Here is a 23,387-nt window from a genome sequence, read left to right as displayed (position 1 = left end):
ATAAAAGAATATAATTCACCTGAATATTATTGCTAACAATTACTTGTATCTACTGTGTGCCAGGCATGATAGTGTTATGATCCCTATTTTGTGGATGAGTCAACTGAACCATGAGGACACAGCTAGCAAGTGACCAAGCCAAAATTTGAACGCAGAATTTGGGCTTCCTGCACTGGTTACCTTCCCGGACCACCCAAGAAGCCAAGGAAATCCATGCTTTCTTCTCAGTCTATTAGATACAAATACAAGTCTCAAACTCCCTGGGTCACTGGGCCTCTGACCATGTCATGCTGCTGAGAACAGAACAGCCTGACAGTGTGCGCACCAGCTTTTCAGCTAGCTGAGTCCTTGCTCTGCTGACTGGGCCTGCAGGCATCAGTGACACATTTTAGAATCAACTAATAATATCATGTACTGAGTTAACTGAATGGAAAGAAGTTCAGAGGAAACCACATGGAATTATTTGGTGCACTGTTTTCAGCAACATACCAACAAGCTCAATTTCAAATATATTCCATCTGCTTTTTAAAAAGTAAAAAGCAGAAGGACGTAAGCTTTCCAGATTTACTTGACAGCTCATGGGTAGTAGAAGTCTTTTAATGAAGTACACTTTGTTAAGCTCTTCATCCTTAAATATACACTACACTATGGAGACACATACGCACTACACACAAATACACCAGACATGCACGCCTCATTCCCACATGAACACATCCACATCCATCCATCCACACACACGACTTACGTACATCCACATCCATGCACTTACATATATTTGCACTGTGTGAATACACACATACACTTAAATATATACACACATTTTGACGGTTAATTTCGTATGTTAACTTGACTGGGCCACAGAATGCCTACTTTTGGCCAAGCATTATTCTGGGTATGTCTGTGAGGGTGTTTTGGGGTGAGATTAACATTTAAACCTATAGACTGAGTAAGGCAGACGGTCCTCCTGAACATAGTGGGCTACAACCGGTCAGTTGAGGATTGGAGTAGAGCAAAAAGGCTAAGTTAGAAGGGAGTCTGCCTGCCTGACTGCTTGACCTAAGACATCTTCTCCTGGTGTTGGACATTAAACCATCAGCTCTCCTGATCCTTAGGCATCTGGATTTGGATAGGAACTTCATCGCTGGCTCTCCTAGGTGTCCAGCTTGCAAACTACAAATCTTGGGACTTTTCCGCTTCTGTAAGAGCATGAGCCAATTCCTTATAATTAATCTCCTTCTCTCTCTATATATATATACATATCCTATTGTTTCAGTTTCTCTGGAAAACCCTGATCGGTACACATACATACTCTTATACCCAAACCCTTATACATACACACTATTTATATATACACAAATACATAAACACAAACACACACTATTTACACACACACACACACACACACACAGAAATCATTTAACTCAGTAGAGAAACTCAAATTCCCATTTAATTTCTCAAAATCTACCTGATAGTAAACTTTACCCAAAAAATAAAAATGCAAAAGATCACTTCTGAGTATGACTTGTATAAAACTGCTTAATATGATATGTTTGGAGGAAAAGAGAACTTAGTTTGAATTTCAATTTACCTTCCCGAATACAAACACTCAGGATTCTAGTGTGCTTATAAATGCCAAATGGAAGGGGGGAAGCTTTAAATGTCTTACCTCTTGATATTTTTATTTGTTTCAGGATTCACTTTAATAAATCCATCGAGGTCTTGTTTTCTTTGAATAAAGAAATGAGTTTTAACGAATGTTATTAAGTAAAACACTAATCAAGTGAACAATGGAGAAGGAATGTGAGTCAGATAAAGTTCTGTACTGGATCCAGAGAGAATATAAATTTCTAGTCAACAAATCAGATATAATTGCCTATTCTGTTTTTAAATAATAAGAACAATGTTAATAATAATAATAATAATATTTTAAAATAAGAATATATGTCTTCATATAAAGTCAACCATTTCCCCAATCCAAGCTTTTTAAAAATATAACTAGGTTATGACAAATTACAAAGAGCAAGAAAAAAATACCTTACATGGTAGGAAAATTTACTCATTTCTTGGGGAGACACATGTCACCCTCATTAAAATGCACTGAGTAGTATCAAAAGGGCATAATCTGAACCCCCAAAAAGGGAATACTGTAGAGGTTGGCAGAAGTATCGTGACTTCATGCTGCTGCCACATTGACAGAGCCCTGAAGCGGAGAAAAAGTGGCGGAATTCCTTACTCCCAGTGGATATATCCTCCCTTGGGCTGCCTTCTGAGACCAACATCATTATAGAAGCTGATTTATAAGAGTTTTCACCAAGCCTCACTTTTGGCTATCTTTGTTCTTTTAGAGATCCACCTTGGAAATGTCAAGACCATGAATTCTTGGGATGCCTGGATGGCTTAGTTGGTTAAGCAGCTGCCTTCGGCTCAGGTCATGGTCTCAGGGTCCTTGGATAGAGCCCCACATCGGGCTCCCCACTCAGCAGGGAGTCTGCTTCTCCCTCTCCTTCTGTCCCTCCCCACCGTTCATGCTCTTTCTCGCTCACACACTGTCTCTCAAATAACTAAAATCTTAAAAAAAAAAAAAAAAAAAGGCCATGCATTCTTTAGATACAAAGAAACTCATTTCAGTAACTCATGCATAAAACAAATCCAAGCCCAAAATCTGGGATAAAACTGGGATAGCAACTTACTATCAAACACAAGGACAGTTCTTTAAAAAATAAGTGATTTGATTAGGAACAAGAAGGGAAGGTCATGCGGCCCACTGTTATTGTCTAACTCTATGCTAATAAAATATGGTTATGAAGTTAAAATGCCAAATCATTTTATCTTATTGTTACTTATAAAATTCAGACACTAATAATTCTTACCCAGTGGCATTTTCACTTCCTTTGGGCTTTGCTTTGATAAGATTATCAAGGTCTTCTCCTCTTTAAAGAAAAGTTTAGATCAGTTTCAAAGTATTCCCATAGTATTACACATAAATAGACATTCCATATTATTGATGATTAATTAAAAGCTTTTGGAGAAAATTATTATACAGGAACTATATTAATTTTATTATAAAAATTGCTTATCAATAACATAGTTAAATTAATCTCTGGGATTTTATATTAGCCAAATGTAAATTTAGTTAGAATCCGTCATGGAGCCTCAGAAGTGAAAATCAGAGTGGTAGGGATCAGACACAGAAGACGGAAGGCAAACTCAAAGATGTGACCCCCTCAATGTCACTGAGAAGATCAGACAGTGAAATTTGGGAGAAAAAAACCAAGATTCAGAAACATCAAAACAATTCTCACCCTCTCCTAGTCTTATCCGTCCTGGCATTCACTTCGATAGTCGTTTCGAGATCGTGGCTTCTTTGGGAATAAAAAACAAAAACAAAAACATGAAAACCTTGTGTTACTTAGGTTACATTCAGTTTTCTCTGAAATCTGTATAAACAAGAATATCCCTGAAAGGATATCAGATGTTTCCAGGCCAAATGGCCAGAAAAACTGGGATGTAATTATCCTCAACTGAGCGCTGTTAATTTCCCCAGCAGTACTTGGTTTAAATCAGTTTAGAAGAACTTCCCAGCATACCTCTCACTTTGCAATTTTGTCCTTTATATTTCTTAATTTAAATATAGAACTTGGCTCATGTTTTAACTGTTTAAGAAAATACAGAATAAGAGATTATGTAGCAGATTTCCTGCACTTACTTCAATGTAACTCAAACATGTGGTCCTATGGAAACAGCATTCATCATATTCCTTTGCTTACTCTCTGATAGGCCTATAAAGTGCAACAGCTCATCTGTGACCGAGGAAAGCATAACACTCCCATTTCTAACGAGGTGTGAAAACTAACTTGAAAAAAGAGAGCCCCAGCAAGGTAGGGCCTTTACTTACCCTTTCTCATTTTTTTTTTTAAATTTATTTATTTGACGGAGATAGAGACAGCCAGCGAGAGAGGGAACACAAGCAGGGGGAGTGGGAGAGGAAGAAGCAGGCTCATAGCAGAGGAGCCTGATGTGGGGCTCGATCCCATAATGCCGGGATCACGCCCTGAGCCGAAGGCAGACGCCCAACCGCTGTGCCACCCAGGCGCCCCACCCTTTCTCATTTTTGTCAGTCCTTTGATTAATAAGACTTCCAAGGCCTTGGTTTCTTCATAATATTGGAGCAGGGAGGACAGCAAAGAAACAAAAAGAGAGGAGAGAGAGTAATTCAATCTTTTATGGCAACAGCCAATTTCTCACTACAAGAGTAAGATGTTATCAGTACCTAAAGCCTCAGAAGTCTTCAGAAATGTTTAATACAAGTGACTCTTCTCTTGCAAAATGCTGAAGAGATATGCCAACTATTCTAATAGTAAGGTCCCAGTCATTACTCAGCTGTGATTAAATCATTTAATGGAATAATTTTTTTTAATTTTTATTTATTTGACAGAGAGAGAGAGCCAGAGAGAGAGGGAACACAAGCAGGGGGAGCGGGAGAGGAAGAAGCAGGCTCCCAGCAGAGCAGGGAGCCTGATGCGGGGCTCGATCCCAGGGCTCCCGGACCATGCCCGGAGCCGAAGGCAGACACTCAACAACTAAGCCACCCAGGCGCCCCTAATGGAATAATTTTTAATAAAATAATAAANNNNCCTGCTATTTAGAACTGTGTTGCAGTGTTGACGGTTTATAAAATGTTATTACCTTCAGGTTACTTTTATTACTATGCATCATAGCACTAGAGCCCAGTATCAGTATAAGGAGATCTGGGTTCAAATCCTAGTTCTGACTTTAATGTGGGTTGTGACCATGTTCTTTCACTTCTCTGAACCAAGTTTCCTCACTATAAGTGAATTAGACTATGCCATCTTAAGGTCATTTTTTACTCTGATATTTTATCCTTCATATTCTCAAAAGACCTAATGATCAAAGAGCCTGACCTATGGATTGCAGCCAAGTTATTGTATACTATTTTTTTTATTTTTAAAGTAAATTTAATGGTTTTATTTTGATATTTATTTATTTATTTTAGATAGAGAGCATGCATTCATGCAAGTGGGGGGGCAGAGAGAAAGGGAGAGAATCTCAAGCAGACTCCCTGCTGAGCGTGGAGCCCAATGTTGGGGCTCCATCTCATCTCATGACCCTGAGATCATGACCTGAGCCAAAACTAAGAGTCCCACACTCAACCAACTGAGCCACCCAGGTGCCCCAGTAAATTTAATGTTTTTAATTGAAATAGAGCTGAGGGGTGCCTGGGTGGCTCAGTTGGTTAAGTGTCTACCTTTGGCTCAGGTCATGATCCCAGGGTGGGGATCGAGCCCCACATCAGGCTCCCTGCTGAGCAGGGAGCCTTTTTCTCCCCCTCCCTCTGCCTGCCGCTCCCCTTGCTTGTGCTTTCTCTCTCCTCTCTGTCAGATAAATAAATAAAATCTTTGAAATAGAGTTGACACATAATGTTCACATTAGTTGCAGGTGTACAACATAGTGATTCAACAACTTTATATGTGATACAATGTTCACTACAAGCGTAGCTACCATCTGTCACCATATAATGCTATTTTAATTTTAATACCATTGACTATATTCCATACACTGTACCTTTTATCCTCGTGACTTACTCATTCCATAACTAGAAGCCTGTTTCTCCATTTCCCTTCACCCATGTTCGTCCCTACACCACCCTCCCCTCTGGCAACCATCAGTTGGTTCTCTGTATTTATGTGCCTATTTCTGCTTTTTCTTTGTTTGTTTGTTTAGGTTTCATGTATAAGTGAAATCATATGGTATTTGTCTTTCTCTGTCTGACTTATTTCACTTAGCATAACTCCCTCTAGGTCCCTCCATGTTGTCATAAATGGCAAGATCTCATTCTTTTTTATGGCTAAGTAATATTCCTCTGTGTGTGTGTGTATGTGTGTGTGTGTGTGTAGATAAAAATACACATCCCATTTTCTTTATCATTAAACCATTTTAAAAGTAAAAGTTCCCTTCAGGTCTCAGTTTGTGTTTTCCTTGTCCTTTCAGGGATGGTTGGTGGGAAGCTGACTTTAATACATTTGTTGATATACTGCCTTCTTTAAACATGAAAATCATTCATATCAGGGGTGGAAATCAGATGGTCAACATTTTAAATCTAAACCCTTCGGAGATTTAGACATGTCATTTTTAGCAAAAAGTTCAAGGTTCTGAAGTACACTTGGAAAAGCAGAAATCACTCTAGAGGACTCCCGTGCTTTATATAAATTGACACAAACAATAAGCCTTTTCCATGCAAATAGTTTAAAGCTGTTAGGGAACATCAAAGTTAATCCCTCTAAATCCCCCAATTGTCCAGGTGTTGCCCTTTGTCATTTTCATCTGTCTCTGATTTCACTGTGATAGACTATTGATATTTATTTTCTTTTAATATAAGAAAGAAGGAAGAGAGGGAGGGCTGGAAGAAGAGCAAGGGACTACAAACTGACGCTACCCCATCAGTGAGTTCAGGCATTCCCAAATCAGAGAGCCAGTTGCTATCAAATTATCCCACATTACAAATCACATCTCTTTTCTCCTCCTTACTAGCCCAGAAATGATTTACTTGAGATGCTCATCCTAATTTTTCTATTTTCTACCACTTTGGTGGACCCTTCCCAATTTCATTTTTTAAATATCTGAAATCTCATCTTTTCCTATAAGGCTCACATAACCACTCACAGAGAACTGACTGCTTTCCCACTTCATCTGTTCTCCAGGCGGAGAAAAATTTTTACCTATAAAAATACTTGCACATTGACATTATAATAATATTTTGTTAATAAGGACTCAGTATCTGTGAAATTATTATTGCCAATTATTTTCACATTATGATCACATAGACTTTAAGTGTTCTACATCAGAGACAGTTGAGAATGCATCTGCCAAGATTGACTTGGAAGCTAGAATACCATTCTGGGCACAGACTGGCACAGATAAATGGCTTTAAAAGATAATCAAGACAATAGAAATAATTACCATGTTAGGAAGGCAAATCTAATGACTAACCAAGTACAAGGTAAACAGCCAATCTGGGGGAAAAACAGTAGTGATCTCCTAAATCCTTATCCTTTGTCATTCTTGACCATTCTGGGATTTTCTTTTCTTTTCTTTTTAGATTTTATTTATTTATCTGTCAGAGAGAGAGAGAGTGAGCACAAGCAGGGGGAGTGGCAGGCAGAGAAGCAGGCTCCCTGGTGCACAAGGAGCCCGACGCAGGGCTTGATCCCAGGATCCTGAGATCATGATCTGAGCTGAAGGCAGACGCTTAATCAACTGAGCTACCCAGGCATCCCTTTTGTGGGATTTTCTTTAATAAAACTGTCAAGAATTCTATTTCTTTCCATATAAAAAATAATAACAGTCACGTAAGTCAATTTTCTAGGACTTCAGTATCAGTCTAGAACTATAAATCAACCTCTTCAATGCTATCAGTTTAGTTACTAATCATTCACTAATCATTTTTTATGATATAAAATAAGTAAAGGCATGACACTTGACCTGAGATATTTACAAATATATGTGAGATATACATATGAAGTGACTCAATCAAGATTCTAACTGAGAAGTGCCTCGGAGCATTATAAAGACTTCAGTGGGGAGAAACTATGCTCCCAGTGTCAAAATGCCTTAGAGTAAAAATATTTAGTTCATAAACCAGCCTATTGTCCACTACTTGCAACAGCCAGCTAGAGTTCCTCCATTTTTAAATATGAAAGGGAACTTGGAGATCATCTAAGTCATGCTCTTCATTTTATGGGATGAGGAAATGGTGGTCTGCAGAGGTTAAGTGACTTGCCCATCCAGACTGGTGTGGGTGGTAGAGCCAGCACCAAGATATCCACCCATCTCCTGCCCACCCCACCCCCATCCAAGGCCTGTTCTACCAGCCTGCCTGCCCCTTGTCCTGAGCAGGAAGTCACATCCAGGAAATGGCATATAGTCTAGGACTCAATCAAAGAGGTCTGTAAGAGTTAAATCTTACCCTTTGCCATCTTTGTCTGTTTGAGTATTCATAAAAATGAGATTTTCAAGGCTTTTGGCTCTGTAAACACAAAGAAATTCAAATAAAAGCCTACATATTGAAATAAAATTGTGTGGTATCTCAAGAGGTCAGATACAATAAACATTTTTCATGAATTGCTCATTTACTCTTATTGAATAGAAGAGCAGAAATCCTTCTGGGCAATTATGTCTGAGCTAAATGTACAATTCTGAGAGCACTACTCCATCTGCTAGGACATTTCCATGCCAGAGGATACAACTCCCTTCCAGCGAACATCTGAGAGAATAAAGCAAGCAATCTGGGAGATCATATTTTCAGGTTAGGGACAGATGCACTTACCTTTTCTCTGTTTGCTCTGCCTTAGGATTTGTTCTGAAGAGACCATCAAGACCTTGATTTCTTTAAATGCATTGAACAAAAAAAACCTCATCAGTGGTAATAACACATACTTAACTCTATAGAAATACAGTTTATATTTCTATAGATAGACAGGAAATAGAACCTGGGTGGGAAAGATGAGCCATAATTCTTGAAATTGCTTTATTTCAAATAGGTATTTTCATAGACTCAAAATTTAAATTGCAGTGGACCTCAGAGAAAATAAAATAGAAAATACAAACTAGGGATCCACACAGAGCCAACAGGTTCACAATACGTTGTTTGGATTTCACAGAGTGTTTTGTTTTTAATGTGAGCCAATGTTGACAAAGATGGCTATGAGACATCGCAACCTGGATTTTCAAGATATCCTGAAAATGTTCTGCAACACTGGGCTCAAATCCTCACGTGGCAACTGTCAGCAGCTGAGAAACAGCCGGACACTGTGCACAGGGCACTCCCCCATGTTTCATACAGTCGGGCCCCTCCTGCTATGACACCTCCCTGCCCTCAGCAGGCCGTGAAGTCTGTGATCCTTGACCTAACACCCTCTGTCTTTATAGATGAAGAAACTGAACAGCAGCACATTTAAATGAGTTGTTGGTAGTCGATCATATGTTCACTGTTGTAAGAACAGGGTATGAACACCACACTTCTGGTCGCTCAAAGCAAGGAGCTCATTCGACATCCGCCTTGTTTCTCTGTCTCTCTGGTCCCTACCCATTTATATGTTAGTAGGCAAAGTAAAAGAGAGATAGAAAAAACTGCACACATGGACCTCAATTATTATAATTTTTGAAGTGTGCAATTATAAATGATTCAAAATTAAGGAGGTAAGGTTAACTAAGATAGTAAGTGGCTTTTGTAAAGTGTAAAACTGAAAGCATTCAGTGACCAAAATAAACTCTGTCCACATACTAATATATTAATATTTCAGGAAGAGAACTGTGATTATTTATATAACTGCCTTACTAAATAGAGTATGAACATCAAAGACACTTTAATATTAGTATCTTTAGATTGTAATAACCATTTATAGTAATGATGAAATGATGATTCCTGCCAGCTTTTTATTCAAGATTTGTAGGTTATTTTTAACTCACCCAGTATGCGGGTTCTCATGCTCAAATATTAAAAAGACATAAGAAGTCACAATATGCAACTCAATAATAAAGCAAAAAATGGATGTTTTCAACTCTTACCTATTCAAGTTTTTGTTCATCTTGATGAGATTATCCAGTTCTTCACTTTTGGAAGAAAAAACAAACAAAAAAATCTCACATCAGTAAAAGCCTGCCCCGAGTCAAAAGGCAGGTCCTCCTTAAACCACTGTTTCTGAGTTTCCTGGAATACAACACATGCCACCAAAATCATGTTTATCCTTCAAGGCTCTCTTCAAATGCCTCCTTCTCTGACACATAGTTCCCAGTCCTCCAACGGAATAGAGTCCTCTACATTTTTGGAAACCTTGGTGCATTTTGGTTTTTTCCATCTCCTTTATGGCACTAGTATTTTGTAACGTAACAACTGCACACTTGTCTCACGTTAATGTCCCTGTGCCTACATCTCTCTCTCTCTCTCACACACACACACACACCACTTAAAATTGAGAACTGTGTTTTACATTGGATCCTCTTCAGTCTCTGATACCATATACTTTAAACAGGAAATATTTAAGACAGGTTTTTAATTGAATCAACAAATATAGGTACATTGACTAATTATAGATTCTATCTTTATATAACGTACCTGCACAAAGTAGCTACAGGAAAACACCTGTTCACCAGGAAGTCTGGCTGCTTTCTTAAACTGTGATCCTACGTCATTCCAAGTCTGCTAAATTTGTTATCTTGTGTCTGTATTTGAGAACTGCAACTTTCTGGATGCTTCCCCAGGAGCAACCTGTTTAAGCTAAACCCCTGGGATCCAGAATATCGCTAAGCGTCACCCAAGCACAAGTCTCTCCCCCAAGAAGGCAACCTCAGTGGGCTTCTGGTTCCTGTTTGCTCCTCACAGCATATTCTCTCTTCAATATTTCTGTCAATTCTTCACCCCCATTTCTCTTGCGTTCCTTGTCCAGTTTTTAGATTACAAATCATGGTTTTCCCTTCTTCCTGCTCTAGAATCAACACATTTCCCACACTTTCTCAATGTTCCTCTTTCTTCTGCATCGTCCCTGGTACTGACCAGGAGGCCAGGAGGCCAAGTCACTCAGCTGTTACACATTCAGGGTCTCAGGTCAGGGATACATGGATCCCAACTGAGGCTTCACCACTTAGTAGCTGGTGATTCTGGGTGAGTTACCTAACCTCTTGCCACCTCAATTTTTCCACTGGTCCAGCAAGAATACTAATTGCTCCCACCTGGGAAAAGAACTCATAAACTAATGAGTATAAAGTGTGTCGTGTGATGTCTGGCAAGTCATAAACTCTCAATTAATTTTGGCCATTATAGGAGACAGTTCCCAGTCTACTAAAATTTTCATTTAATAAAGGCTTGCTATGTTTATTTTGTAAACTGCTTTTAGGGACATCAAGACTTTGGCTCAGGCTAGAGAGGTAGAGTTGCTGAGTCATTTATGTGCTTTGAAGATGCCTGGCACAATGCACTACCAGAATAGCTTAGAGACCCTAAAACATGCTAAATTAACAGTCATCACATAGATGGATCCTTTCAAGTAATGTTACATATTCAGCGGTTGGATCAAAGGCTGAGAATATAAATACTGAGATATAAATGCTCCTGACCCTGACAAAAAATTGATTAACATACCAGCTAGTCCCTCGACACAATGCCCCATTGTTGTTTCTTGCCTGAAATTCCACCTTCCAGCTCTGAGGGTATGAATCTGTCTGTGTCTCCAAGGAAAAGAGCAAGCCTAACAATCCTGTAAAACTGTAGTCACAGACCTTTCTGACTAGTGTGAGTCACAGTGATGTGATTATCAGGATTTGGGGTTGCTCATGTTTATCACACACAAATTGGCAAAAATCATGAGCAGACACTCCGTGATAAATTAAATAAAATGGAGACAATATTCTGAATAAAGAAGTTGGACTTTTAAAATGACCTTACATTGAGGAAAGCTTTGGATATTAAATTTCACCATTGCCTGTGCAATAAATTAAATGCTCTTAATCAGAATGGAGTGACAGTCCACTTCACAAAGGAGTATCACCAAGAGCAGCTAGGTGAATAGAGCTATTTCTAGTCCCCACAGACGGCCCACAGTAATGGTAGTTGGATATGTTGATCCGACAGACCTTTCCCCTGGCCTCTGCCAGAGCAGTAACTTTTCCCTGTGAAGAATATATCTTGTGGAATTTGTGCATCGTGCCTACAGACGGGACAGGACAGTTCTCATCATTTTTGCTGGATTTGTGCCAAACCATAATTTCCCTTCGGCATTGCTCACCCGTCTCTCCTTCAAACACTCCCATCACTCACCAAAAACTGTTCACTCCTTCTTAAAAACAAAATACCACCTCAAAAAAAGTGAATAGATAAAATTAGAGATCAAGACACTTAGTCAAGAGAAAAGGAAATGAGACCTTCAGGAAACTTTCTGGAGTCCCCGTCTGGATACAGAGCTCTCATTAGTTTCTCTTGCACAGAAGAGCTACCTGTCGCTTCTGTTTCTTCTCTTCAGTTCTTTTGACTAAGACTGCAATCCCTAATCACACATAGCATTGCTGAATTCCACTGAGCAGGGAGAATTTTTGTAGAAATGGGATTTAAACTGTGGAATGTTTATACTCCAGTTTTCCCACTGTTCATCATTCTTTACCATAATTTATTATATAAGCACCTACTTTGCACAAAGCATCATGTCCGACTCTACAAATGATTTATGGTCAATTGGACAAAATATTTGCTCTAAGAGATTAAAGAGATGATAGAGAAGATGAGGTATTTACATAGATACCATGAAATAACAACAAATATGATTAGTTGTTATAACACATAAATAGTGGGGTTCTAACAGCTTAGAGAAACAGAAGTCACATTTCACTGAATCAATCTGGGAAGACTTCACAGAGGAGGTGATATCTGATCTAAATCTTGAAAATAGGTAAGACTTGACTGGATTGATACAGTGGCCTTGAGGCTGGGAAAGGCAGCCACATGGGTGGAATGGCATAAACAAAGGCAAAGTCTGTCTGGAAAGTGTAGGAAGAAAGTGGTTTAATTTGGTATTGCATATAGGGTAAATGTAAGGGTGAAGTCAGAAGTAACTCTGGAATGTTAGGTTAGAGCCAAGTTAACACAGGTCAACTGTAATTGAACAGGTAACGGGGAGGCCATGAAGCAGTTGTTCAAGCAGAATTTAGGAAGAAAGCTCTGGCCATTATGGGTAGTAATGGTTTAGGGGAAGCAAGATTGAGGGGATGCAATTAAATCTGGATAGCTTCTCTAATAACCTATGATGCAGTTGATGGGGGTTTGAACTGGGGTGAGGCCATGTGGGCAAGAGGAGAATTTTAGACATTTTATGCATATATGCCTGATACTACATTGAGGGGAAAGATATGAAAGAATCAAGAGTGATTCCAGAAAGGTGAGGTTGGCTGAAGGATAAAACAAAGTAGTTAGGAATTAGCGCATTTGGGAAAGAAAGTAAATGTGGCCTAGGACATTCTAAGTGAGGGTTCTGGGAAGACAGATAAGTTGAGATCTGAGCCAGCAACATAAACAAGGTCAAAACCACAGACAGCTGAGGTGATGGAGATGAGTATAATCACCAAAGACAAAGCGAGGAAGAAAAGTATTGGTAAATGTCAGTCTCACCCATTTTTCAGGAACATTTACCTAGAGATACTGATTCTTTCTTCTTTTAAATTATATATAGTAAACAGCATTGGGATTTTATTCATATTTGGAACTTTTAAAGGTACTGATTAAGCTTTTTTGAAACATAAAGAAAAGGAAAACGCAAGCTCAAAAGCTCTGAGCTCTTACCCCTTGTTAGTTTTCTGAAGTGAAGTGGCTACTTTGACAACGTTCTCGAGATCCTGACTCCTTCAAAGGATGAAAGATAAACACCAGTCAATGACAGTAGAGCTATCTTTCAAGTAGCTAGAAATTCTTATGTTTTCAGTAAAGAAAACAATAGTCCATGTGTTCAGGAATTACTGAGTTTAACTGCATAATGAAATAGTTCTGTTGTATCAGCTCACGGGGAGTGTCGGTGGGGGTGTGCGCACGTGCGTGCGTATGCGTGTGCACACACACACCCACACGCACACATCAGTCATTTCACTGGGCATTGGCTCTGCCATCTAGTGCTCATTGAAACAACTACAGTTTCTCCCAAACACATTGGCTTCTTCCAAGTTCTATACTTAAGAAAGGACACGGAAAAGAAAGCAGAGTTAACTACACAAGTAAACACAGAAGTGTGCTCAGAGGTTTTTCTACCAGAGCCGAAGAGCATTAGGCAACATGTCCAGATGATTAATTCGTCCCTCACATGTGGTGAAAGTATCTGTCTTCTTAGGCTTCCAAAGGGAAAGAAAGTATGTTTTAAACTATAGGGTAGGCAGAAGCACCTGACACAGAGGGTTTGAGTCCACACTAATCCCCCTAGATTATGAAAAGGAATAATTGGGAAAATCCTTACTGGTGTCCCTGTACTTAAGACCTGTGTTTCACAAACAATGTCTCATAGAAGGTTAATAGGGTTCCATGAAGAAAGAACTTTGCAGTCAAGTAAATTTGGGAAATACAACCAATGTTTGGAGATTCAGAATGTATATAAACACACTGAAGGTTCTGAGGAGCCCTGTGGTAGAGAACTCTATGTAATTGTGTCTCCTAAATGGATCGGCCATTAAACCCTTCTTTCACAGAACATCCATTGACATCTTGTGGCACATGGGACACAGCTTGGGAAATGCTGAGATACAGTTGCACCTAAGTTACTAAGTACAAGGGAAACATGATTCTCCCCAAAGGTAAGGTATCCGTGTGATGTATGTTTCAAACTGGGACTCTTCTTTCTTTTTTTTTTTTAAGATTTTATTTATTTATTCGACAGAGATAGAGACAGCCAGCGAGAGAGGGAACACAAGCAGGAGGAGTGGGAGAGGAAGAAGCAGACTCATAGCAGAGGAGCCTGATGTGGGGCTCGATCCCATAACACCAGGATCACGCCCTGAGCCGAAGGCAGATGCTTAACCGCTGTGCCACCCAGGCGCCCCTAAACTGGGACTTTTCTGAGAGTCAAGGGAGATAGCAAAAAAACTCTAAATGTATGTAAGTTTTGAACTTTTAAAAATCAGTTGGTCATAACGGATAAGATGGTAAATTTAATGATATTTTTTACCATAATAATTAAAAACTGGTTTATCATATTGATAAACCTGTAGAATAGCATCATCTAAAATTAATTTCAAAAATAGTGTTTTTTCTAGAAAAAAAAAATAAAACCAGTATATAACCAAAATACATACTAAACCAGATGGGATGTGCAAGACAACAGCATAAATCAGGGCTGTTATGGGGAAACCTTACCCAAAGATCAATACTTTTTGTGAGCCTTTTCCTGACGATGTGGGTGGAGCTGGATATGGCCTTAGTATATAGCTAATTCTAGCAAAGCTTTTGTAGAACACGTTCAATAAAATGACTATTTCCACCTATCCATTTAAACATCAACACAACTGTATCACAGACCTTGAGACAAGTACTGGGAATAAGGAGGTATTTTCCTTTCTTAAGGGGTTTATTTTATTCTGTTATCACGTTCAGACAATTTTGGTTGTTTTCTTAATGTAAAGCTTAGAATAGAAATGAAAGGAATAACATTCTGTACGTAAATATAAAAATATTAATTACCCACTATATTGAAGCCAGCTGGAGAACTGATTTTGTCTATTTTATCATTAATTGTCTTGTATTTTTAAGTATTCTAATAAGGCAAACATTATCATTTCTACAATTACATAGACATAGATAGAGATCATTGTACCTTATATTTCTTTCAGCAGATCTGTTGGTTTCTGTATACACACCTGGTTTAGGTGGACATATCTGCCTATATTTTCGAAGTTAAAGATAACGTCTGTTAGGTAAGAAAACACTTCTCTGTTAAATATAAATTTTCAAGGAAACATTCGTGTTCAAAAAGATCAAAGTGTGTTGGATCAATAGCACTACTTGAGATAATAAACTTTACTTGAGCTCTTTTGGTTGGCTAGAGCTCAACCATTTCTTATTTGAAAATATGGAATCCAATGTAATGATTTTGCAATTTAGCCCATCTCTTTTAATATATTTTTAACCACTAGATATATCTAGAAATATCTGTCCTAAATGTGTTTATGTTCATTTTATTTTAGTCTCCAATCATCAATAAAGCATTTTCATACTTATCTCTTAAGACTCTTTTTTGTTATTAAGCATCAAATGAATGATTTTTTTTTTCTTAAAGACTTATCCCATTTGAACACAATCCAGAAATATATTTGCTCAGCTAAGATGGGAAATATTTTAAATTTCCAATACACCCACCACATTGAGAATGACCACCCTAAGTTAATAGAACAAGCTTATGGTATTAGGTTCTGTCACAATTTATGATATGAGGTTTTTCTCTGTTATTTTCCTAAGTATCTGATTGACCTACTTATATAGTCTTGCTTGTTCTCAAAAAACTATATTCAACTATTTTTTGTCCTCCTGAGGACATGTGTTAATTACATAGGAAACACTTCCCTTTCATATTCTTTCATTAAAATCATCTTGCTGTGATTAAAGTAATCAGGGTTTAAAACATGCAAGTTGTCCTAATTTTATTTTTAAGATCACTAGTAGAAGAAAGAAATTAAAGTAGTAAAAATGTATTAGACCAATTCCCATGAAATTTAGCTTTTTTCTTTTTCTGAGTCTACAAGCTCACTGCTCTAGAGTCACTGATTTTAGACTAGAATTTAGATAATACTAGAGCCAATTTATTTAAGACCCCTAAAAATTCCTATTCAAATTAAGATTTAATTGCTTAATACTATAAAGGGGAAAATAATGTAAGATGGAAAGCTTAAATTATTTTAAGAGTATAATTATAACCATTACACAAATAAAAAGTTATAAATTTGGTCTATATTTTTCATTAATTCAATGAAGGAGTATTTTCTTGGCTCATTAAAAAGAAAAAAAAATATCTTCTCATCCTAAGGACAAAATTTCAAAGATCCTGCAAAGTTTCACTGAATAGAAATTCAGACCTCAGTTTTTAACTCAATAGTCTGAACACCTAATGCTACACAGCCCTGCTGCCCAGTCAGCATTTTCCAGCTGAAGTTACCCTCTTCCTGAAGAATAGTTCTAGAATTTTCTTTCACGTTGTCAACAAAAATAACCATCAAAATGCAAAAATACAAAAGAATCAAAGATAGGCAATCAAGTGGATCTAACATATTCAGTCTTCAATGAGATATCAATTTTTAAATCTCACAATAATAATGGAAATGTGCAATGTACGTCTTGAAAAAACAGCTCGAGATTATTAAACAGTTTAACAGAAACACACGGGAAATTTTTCAGATCTTTGAATTTGTTTCTAAGTATTAATTATAGAGTGTCAGGGATTCAAAATGAAAAAGCAAGTCTGTCTTTTTTTCTTGATTCAGAGACAAGTTAATTAGAACATTTTTTTAATTGTAATAGTTTTAAAATAAATTGCAAATTCCTTAGCTAAAACAAGACTAAAGAGCTACCCAAAAGTATTTCTAACGTAAGGAGGGTTTGAGTTGTAACACAAAGTTTTAAGAACATCTCTCATCAGAAAATGTAGCTTTTAATGGGATACTTAACAGGAGTAAATATAAACCAAATGTGTATGTGTGTATATATATATATATATATATACACACACACACACACACACACACACACACATATATATAGTTTCTATCTAGATAATACATGTCAAGTACTATATATGCATACATATATATTTATGTATTTATATACACAGGGACAGAAGGAAAGAGATTCCTCATATAATGCTTCCTCATACATAAATTAGAAGAAACCAGAGGACGAACTCTTCCTGGACATGAATACTGTTCGGCTTCTGTCCTGAAGGTGTATTTCCATAAGACAGGACATGGCCATAAGTATTCAAAGGCCAACATAAATATGCATTTGTTTTGGCAATTAGAATTAGAAAAGCTTTACAAGTGCTTCTTCTGTTAATGTGTGCACAAAACATACCCATGCTTTGCACAAAGCAGGTCACAATTCATGTGCTTTCATTTCTTTAACTTCCCTATTCGAGCAAGAGATTCTGGAATGCCAGGTCTCACCTATTCTCCCGTCTCAGCTGGTTAGGAGATGAAACAGAAGAACTGGGCTTTGGAGGTATTGGAGGGTGAACAGTTGGTTCCCTTTAAAACAGAAAACAGCAGTTCATTTCACCATGGAAACATGGCAAATTTTAGCGTCTAATAACCGAATGTAGTTATGGCCTATATGGAAAGAACTCGTGCGTCTTACACCCCCCACCCCCAGCACAAGGTAGCTGAAAGGCCAGAATCTATACAGCACTAAACTTTAGAGGAGTCAAATATTTAAATTACGGGTGTTTTCAAAGTTCATTTAATCAGATTTTTGGAAATCCTATCCTCTTTCATTACAGTTTGAAATATCATGTGTCCTTTTAAAAGCTTAATATTTTGCTAGACTATCTAGCTCAAGCTGTGGCATTTTGGGTCAGCAGCGCGTGAGTATAGTAAATGGTTCTTGGGCATTAACATATGATCTTCTTTAAGAATTATGTCAACCATCAGGCTGCTATGGAAACAGCAAGAAAGGTTTTCAGTTTTACAGACCTCAAGATAACATTGATTTGAAGCTCTTAACTAAATCTGACTTAAATATTGGCAGCACAGGCCAGTTTGCTGCTAGCAAAGCAAGCATATACTGTCAGCCTAAACTTTCCAACCAAGAGCCAAGGCAGCCTCTGAGCCAGTGTGATTTGATAACCTAGGAACTGCAGACAGGCCATTATGTCCCTAATTTGGATGGAGTCCACACCTTACCCAGACATGTCACCCGTCCACCCCCACCACTACCACCCCAGTATCTCCCTATTAAATTCCATACATAGTAAAAGTACACTTGTGACCTAGACTCCGGGTACCCCTCTCGCTTCTGCAGCATGCTAGGTGAGCATGTAGGCTCTGGAATCCAGCTGTCTGAGTTGCCAGCTGTGTGATACTGGGTTAACTTGATTCCATCTCTTCATCTGTAATGACCTTTCTCATAGGATTGCTGGGGTGTTGTCAGGACTGAATTAGACCATGCTTTTATTTAGCATTTATTTGTAGCTTTCTATGTACAAGGTACTCTACAAAGTGGATAATCTGGCTCTATAAGCCCTCCCCCTGTTTTGCTAGGAACCCTCGGGCAGCACCAGGATGTCAGCTGAGGTTTGTGGTCATGGAATTAAAGCTGGCTGCCATCGTTTTCTCTTGCCACATTCAGCTGCTTAGGGAGCAGAAATAGATGACACAGAGAGTTGGATTTAACTCAGTTTATAATTCAGTCAAGTGAGTGCAACAAAGAGAATGATGGCAAAGGAGGGGAAGGGAGATGTGAGGAAGTGATTATAAGGAGGGACTGTGGGATCTGAGATGGACATGGAGGGAACAGAGGATATGAGGGGAGAGGAAATGTGAAAAGTCAGTGGATTGGTGGTTGGTGGGGGCAAGGCTGAGAAACCTCTGGAATCAGAGGACTGGAGAGTGGGCTGAATGAGGTAGACAGAAAGTGGAAGCAGAATGGGAAGATTCTGAAATTTTGAAATTGGTATGGTTACTTACAAGGGCCAGATCTATGGGTGGTTGAGGTAGGGCAAAGGACAAGATCATTGGAGACGAGATCAAGAAAGTGAGAAGTCAGGGTGGGGAAGGATCCTCCACATGGATTTGGAAATCACCAAGCATTATGGCAGGAGACATATGTGGGATGGACAATAAGCCTGGGGCCAGATCTTCAAAGGGTGTGGGTGAGTAATTCCGAGACCTGCAGATGACTGCAATGAGGAAGAGAAGCTCACGATGCCATGATTTCAAGGAAGATGGGAAGTTTTAGGGAAGAGAAAGCTAAAATTGATAAGTAGTAGCGAGGAGGAGCAAACAGGACCTTTCCTCTTCCTCTGGATCCTGTAGAAGCAGAGTCCTCTGGGACAGCCCAACAGAGGTGAGTGCCATTGAGTCAAAGACAAGACTGCAGAGCAGCCAGTTGTGATGATAATACAAGACACCTCCAGGGAGGTACTGGGGAAGGTTAGGCTACTGTTAGGTTGGGTCAGGCTCAGTGGCAGACAGAGCTCTGTGGGACTAGTCCGGGTGACAAGCAATGATCGGACCGGGCTTCTCCTGGGGGATCCATTGGCCATAGGGATGGAGGACATGATGCAATTAGTTCTAAATCTTTCTCAGCAGAGGGTGGTAGTAATTGTCTGGGTGATGGGCAATGGAGAGGTAGAGCAGGGAGCATGGCGAGTCTCCTGGCTTTTGTATGGATGGTGGCACTGAAGCCAAGAGAAGGGCCTGCAGACCGTTCAAGCTCTGCCCGGCTCACAGTACGTGCTCACTCTATGTCTAGTGGGATGGTTGTTGTTACCCCGCATGAACCCAGACTTAGCTGTGCCAAAATGCTTGCACTCCTAACCACCCCACCACCACGTTCTCTGTGCTCTCTGGCCTACCTGCTTCTCCCTTGCCTCTGGATACTTCCTGCTTGCCTTTCAGACTTGGCTTGGGCCTTCCTGTCTCTGGTGGTACCCAACGCTGTGCTGGGTATATCCCTATGTCTCCCCATAGCACACCCTCTTTACCACACTGTTCTAGATTACACATAATTTTCTGTCCCCATACTGGGCCAAAAGCTCCTGAAAGGATAGTTATATCCCAAGTACTAGGACTGTGTATGATCTTGACGCCCAGTAAGATGTGTTGAAAGAGGGAGTGATTTGCTGGATTTCTATTTGGTGAGGAAGGAAATGAGTACTGAAGAGTGGCTTGAAACTTCTAAAATCTATTCAAGGAATGCCTGGGTGGCTCAGTTGGTTAAGCGTCGGCCTTCGGCTCAGGTCATGATCCCAGGGTCCTAGGATGGAATCACACATTGGGCTCCTTGCTCAGCAGGGAGTCTGCTTCTCCCTCCCCCTGCTCATGCCCTCTTTCTTTTTCTCTGACAAATACATATTTAAAATCTTTATAAATAAATAAATAAATAAATAAATAAATAAATAAATAAATAATATCTGTTCAGATTTAGCTGTCCCATTGGAGAACTTCACTGTTAATTCCCTGAATATCTAGTAGGTGCCAGGAGCTCAGATGAATTCTGCTATTACATGATATGCCTGGAAAACAATTTACATAAACGTAGTCTCCTCATTCTGGTTTAGTGTTAGATTCTACAATTAGATATTATTTTATTTGAACTACCATCATCTTCTCTTCTCAAAAAATACCCCTGTTTTGCAGATAATGGGATAGCACAAGTGATAAAGTGTCTTTCGTGTTTCTGGGTGGATTAGTTGATTATATGCTTTTCTTCCAGGGGTAGAGGAAAGGGGAAAGAGGGTAGCCAGTCCTGGCTAATAAGTCTGCACAGGACACTGGATATTTAAGAACAGGCGGAAGAGAGGTAACAAGATGGAAAGGAGGATTACAAAAAGGAGAAATAGGATGGTGCCAAACTTCGCTTATGCCAGAATCACACTAATAAAAAGCTACATTTCTTCCATGTTACAAGGCTAAGTCTTCAGAGAGGTGGCTAAATATTGACTAGGGGTATGTGGGAAACAAATATGGATAGAGGAGTAAATCTGGGTACATGGTGTGGCTATGGTTTGGGATTAACCCAGAAAGAAAAGGTGGGTGTTTATTTCTGAGGGTGCTGCATTTAGACCTCTGCTGAGCTGGGGCTAGGCAATGCCACATTGACTTCAATTCACCTCAAAGGAGCTTTCATTTGCATCTCTGTAATGACAGCCACAGATGACAGAACCCAAGGCTGTAGGGGCAATGAGAGAAGTCATTCATGCCATGCCAGGAGCTTGATGGGATGCCAAGCAGGGGGATTAAAATGCAAGAGTGAGGCAGGAAGCTGTGGCCCGGAATGTTTTGAAGAGAAGGAAACAAGAGACATGGATGTGGAATGATCTGTTTGAATACCACTTTGAGATGCAATGTTTAAGCTTGGATAAGTTGACCCCTGGCTCTACCCTCTGTCTTTCCCTCAAGTCCCCAAGACCTTTGCAGGATTGACGCCACCACATTAGTGACTATGATTGTAAAGAATAACTTTCAGGAATAAAAAGGCAGCTTTCACAAGAATGGGAAAACTTGCAGATAATAGCCCAAAGGCCAGAGCTAATAGAAATAACCCTCTGAGAAACAAACTGAGGGCTTCAGGGGGGAGGGGGGTAGGGGAATGGGATAGGCTGGTGATGGGTAGTAAGGAGGGCACGTATTGCATGGTGCACTGGGTGTTATACACAACTAATGAATCATCGAACTTTACATCAAAAACTAGGGATGTACTGTATGGTGACTAACATAATATAATAAAAAAAACATTTAAAAAAATGCTGACATTTGCCACCCCCATTAGTTTATCCTATCACTTATCCTAACAATAATGATATTCCTCTTTTATTGAAAAATAAAATATTATGTCATTCATGTGTAAAAAAAAAAAAAGAAAGAAAGAACCCCATGAAGTGGTTTATGTTACTTCATTTTCACATGCTGCTACAAAGATCACTTCTTTCTGTTATGGCTTTTTTTTTTTTTTAAGATTTTCTTTATTTATTTGACAGAGGGCACACAAGCAGGGGGAGCAGCAGGCAGAGGGAGAGGGAGAAATAGGCTCCCCACTGAGCAGGGAGCCCAACACGGGGTGGTGCTCGATCCCAGCACCTTGGAATCTGACCCGAGCTGAAGGCTTAACAACTGAGCCACCCAGGGGCCCCCTCTTATGGCATTTTTGCACAACATGCCTGGCTCTATGAGTTCTGTTTGACTGCCTTTGTGAAGAGCATTTCATTACCACAGCACACGCCCAGGTTGAAACAAGAATAATTGACTCTAACATTTAACTCTGAGTTTGGTTTTCCCTTTCCATCATGCTTAGCCTTTGTTTCCCACACACAGAATTTTTAACAACAAAGACAAAGGAGATGGAACTTACACGTTTTGAGTTTCAGCACCATGCTAACTTCGCCAAGCTCTTACAAATATTATTTTGGTCCATCCACACATTTATCCCATGGAGTATATTTTTTTCAATGAGTCAAAAAGGTTGAGTAATTTTCCCTGCATCATGGTGCTAGTAAGTAGCTCAGCCAAGGTTTCAACTTAGTTTTTCTGATGTTGAATCTCATGTGCTTCAAACCAATACTCTTCCTGGTATTCCCAGTGAAAATCTAATAATGGTAGGTGGTCCTGCATTGCTTCCTCGTCCAAGGATGGCATCATTAGCTCAATGAGAACTTATACCACAAATGCCCCAAGTATAATACTACAACACATAGCAACGCAGAGCAAAAACGGGCATTCAAAGACTAGAAAAGGCATGGTCCTTACTCCCAAAGAGCTTATTGAATGCAAGGCATATGTTCAAAAGAATGATTCCTGTAATGAAGTCTCACTTCTTGGTGGTCAGGGGTCATTTCAATAAACCATAACACAGCAATAGAGAATGCACTGGACTCAAATTCCAGAGACCTAGGTTCTAGACTAGCTTTGCCACTAACGCAGTTTGACCCCAGAAAGAGGGCTGATTCTCTGAACCTCTGCTTCTTTATCTATAAAAAGAGAAATCCGTCCAGATCCGTGGCTGGCAAACTATTACATGACTGTGGGAAGGCAGCATTACTGCAAAGCATCTTCAATTCCACAGAGCCCAAGCACTTGCTGCAGACTAAGCACCTTGCACATTTATATACTGCACTTTCCAAATGTGTGTAGATGCAACTGTGGTT

General features: G+C 39.3%; 1 protein-coding gene across 1 annotated transcript in view; it reads right to left on the bottom strand.

Moving 5' to 3' along the window:
* Window positions 1-23,387, bottom strand: part of SCEL (sciellin) — a 165,963-nt gene that overhangs the window by 47,232 nt on the left and 95,344 nt on the right. The window contains exons 11-19 of the mRNA XM_040620240.1: window positions 17,692-17,772; window positions 15,354-15,419; window positions 13,343-13,402; window positions 9,586-9,630; window positions 8,345-8,404; window positions 7,985-8,044; window positions 3,303-3,362; window positions 2,871-2,930; window positions 1,667-1,726 (exon numbers count right to left, since the gene is read on the bottom strand). Coding sequence (XP_040476174.1) covers window positions 1,667-1,726; window positions 2,871-2,930; window positions 3,303-3,362; window positions 7,985-8,044; window positions 8,345-8,404; window positions 9,586-9,630; window positions 13,343-13,402; window positions 15,354-15,419; window positions 17,692-17,772 — 552 coding nt within the window. The remainder of the gene's footprint in view (window positions 1-1,666; window positions 1,727-2,870; window positions 2,931-3,302; window positions 3,363-7,984; window positions 8,045-8,344; window positions 8,405-9,585; window positions 9,631-13,342; window positions 13,403-15,353; window positions 15,420-17,691; window positions 17,773-23,387) is intronic.

The sequence above is a fragment of the Ursus maritimus genome, unplaced genomic scaffold, assembly GCF_017311325.1.
Source record: "Ursus maritimus isolate PB19 unplaced genomic scaffold, ASM1731132v1 scaffold_10, whole genome shotgun sequence".
Classification (NCBI taxonomy): Eukaryota; Metazoa; Chordata; class Mammalia; order Carnivora; family Ursidae; genus Ursus; species Ursus maritimus.
The sequence above is the reverse complement of the archived record's forward strand: the minus strand, read 5'-3'. Positions and strand labels throughout refer to the sequence as shown.